General features: G+C 55.0%; 1 protein-coding gene across 1 annotated transcript in view; it reads left to right on the forward strand.

Annotated features, from left to right (window-relative positions):
* Positions 1-2,868, forward strand: part of ZFHX3 (zinc finger homeobox 3) — a 113,163-nt gene that overhangs the window by 100,706 nt on the left and 9,589 nt on the right. Inside the window, 2 exon segments of the mRNA XM_035898041.1 lie at positions 1-3; positions 5-2,866. The exon segment at positions 1-3 is cut by the window's left edge and continues 37 nt beyond it. Coding sequence (XP_035753934.1) covers positions 1-3; positions 5-2,866 — 2,865 coding nt within the window.

Raw genomic sequence — 2,868 nt, forward strand, 5'->3', positions numbered from 1 at the left:
AAAGTGCAGAGCACAGTGAAGATCCCAAGCCCGCGCTGGCTGACCAGGGCTCTGCCCGGGAGGACTCCGGCTTCCTCTGCTGGAAGAAGGGCTGCAACCAGGTGTTCAAGAGCTCGGCAGCCCTGCAGACGCACTTCAATGACGTGCACGCAAAGCGGCCCCAGCTGCCGGTGTCCGATCGCCACGTCTACAAGTACCGCTGTAACCAGTGCAGCCTGGCGTTCAAAACCATTGAGAAGCTGCAGCTCCATTCCCAGTATCACGTCATCCGGGCGGCCACGATGTGCTGCCTCTGCCAGCGCAGCTTCCGAACCTTCCAGGCCCTGAAGAAGCACCTGGAAACCAGCCACCTGGAGTTGAGTGAGGCCGACATTCAGCAGCTGTATGGTGGTCTCTTGGTCAATGGGGACCTCCTCGCTATGGGCGATCCTTCGCTTGCAGAAGACCACACTATAATAGTCGAGGAAGATAAGGAGGAGGAGAGCGACTTGGAAGATAAGCAGAGCCCGACAGGTAGCGATTCGGGGTCAGTGCAAGAGGACTCTGGCTCAGAACCGAAAAGGGCCTTACCCTTCAGGAAGGGCCCTAACTTTACTATGGAGAAATTCCTCGACCCGTCTCGCCCGTACAAGTGCACAGTCTGCAAGGAGTCTTTCACGCAGAAGAACATCCTCCTGGTCCATTACAATTCAGTTTCCCATCTGCATAAACTGAAAAGAGCCCTCCAAGAGTCTGCTACTGGGCAGCCCGAACCTACCAGCAGCCCAGACAACAAACCCTTCAAGTGTAACACCTGCAACGTGGCCTACAGTCAGAGCTCGACCTTGGAGATCCACATGCGGTCTGTCCTGCACCAAACCAAGGCTCGCGCTGCCAAGCTGGAGGCGGCTGGGGGCAGTGGCAATAGTAACGGAGCTGGCAACAGCAGCAGTCTCTCCCTGGGGTCGTCCACGCCAAGTCCAGTGAGCGCTAGCAACAGTAATACTTTTACAACCACCAACACAAGTAATTCGGGCACAACTCCCATTCCCAGCCTGCTCAGCCAGGTACCCAGCGACAGTGTGGGAATTCCTCCTTTGGGTAACCCGGTAAGCACTAATATCTCCTCCCCTTCGGAGCCCAAAGAGGTAAACCGAAAGAAGCTGGCAGACATGATTGCATCCAGGCAGCAGCAGCAGCAGCAGCAGCAGCAGCAGCAGCAGCAGCAGCAGCAGCAGCAGCAGCAGCAGCAGCAGCAGCAGCAGCAGCAGCAGCAGCAGCAGCAGCAAGCTCAAACCTTGGCGCAGGCGCAGGCCCAGGTCCAGGCCCATCTGCAACAAGAACTGCAGCAGCAGGCTGCCCTCCTGCAGTCTCAGCTCTTCAACCCAGCACTTTTGCCGCACTTTCCGATGACCACTGAGACCCTTCTGCAGCTTCAGCAACAGCAGCATCTTTTGTTTCCATTCTACATCCCCAGTGCCGAGTTCCAGCTCAATCCAGAAGTTAGTCTGCCCGTCACCAGTGGTGCGCTGACATTGACTGGTACAGGTCCCAGTTTGCTGGAGGACCTGAAGGCTCAAGTTCAGCTCCCTCAGCAGAGCCATCCACAGCTGTTACAGCAGCAGCAAGGTCAGCTGTCCTTGTCACAACCTCACTCCGTCCTTATACAGCAGAGCCAGCACCCGGAGAAGAAGGCTAAGTCCGCAGTGAAGGAGAAGGAAAAAGAAACCCCCCGGGAAAGGGAAGGTGCAGAGAGGGGAGACAATAATGTCGCATCTAAGGAGTCTCTGCCTGATAACTTAAAGCCCAAAGAGAAGAAGGACTTTGTACCGGGCAGTAGTTCGGAGCCCTCCTTGCTGCCGCCACGTATTGCCTCTGATGCGAGAGGGAACGCCACAAAAGCCTTGCTGGAAAACTTCGGCTTTGAGCTTGTCATTCAGTATAACGAGAACAAGCAGAAGGTGCAGAAGAAAAATGGGAAGACGGAGCAAGGTGAGAACTTGGAAAAGCTTGAGTGTGATACATGCGGCAAGTTCTTTTCGAACATCCTTATCCTGAAGAGCCACCAAGAGCACGTTCACCAACATTACTTTCCCTTCAAGCAGTTAGAGAGATTTGCTAAACAATACAGAGAACACTACGACAAACTGTACCCGCTGCGGCCTCAGACCCCAGAGCCACCGCCGCCACCTCCACCGCCACCACCTCCGCTCCCTCCAGCACCTCCTCAGCCGGCTTCTACTCCTACCATTCCTACTTCTGCCCCACCAATTACCTCTCCTACGATCGCACCAGCCCAGCCATCTGTGCCGCTCACCCAGCTCTCCATGCCAATGGAGCTCCCCATCTTTTCACCACTTATGATGCAAACCATGCCACTACAAACGTTACCTGCCCAGCTGCCGCCCCAGCTCGGTCCTGTAGACCCTCTGCCTGCCGACCTGGCCCAGTTGTACCAGCATCAGCTCAACCCTAGCCTTCTCCAGCAGCAGCAGAACAAGAGGCCACGGACACGGATCACCGACGACCAACTCAGAGTCCTCCGGCAGTATTTTGATATTAACAATTCCCCAAGTGAGGAACAGATCAAAGAGATGGCGGACAAATCTGGATTGCCCCAGAAAGTGATCAAGCACTGGTTCAGAAACACGCTGTTCAAAGAACGCCAGCGCAACAAGGATTCCCCGTACAACTTCAGCAATCCTCCCATTACCAGCCTGGAAGAACTGAAGATAGACTCCCGGCCTCCTTCTCCAGAACCTCAAAAGCAGGAGTACTGGGGAAGCAAGCGGTCCTCCCGGACACGCTTTACTGACTACCAACTCAGAGTCCTGCAGGACTTCTTTGATGCCATTGCTTATCCAAAGGATGATGAATTTGAGCAGCTTT

Source organism: Egretta garzetta, unplaced genomic scaffold, assembly GCF_000687185.1.
Source record: "Egretta garzetta isolate BGI_Z169 unplaced genomic scaffold, ASM68718v1 scaffold67, whole genome shotgun sequence".
Classification (NCBI taxonomy): Eukaryota; Metazoa; Chordata; class Aves; order Pelecaniformes; family Ardeidae; genus Egretta; species Egretta garzetta.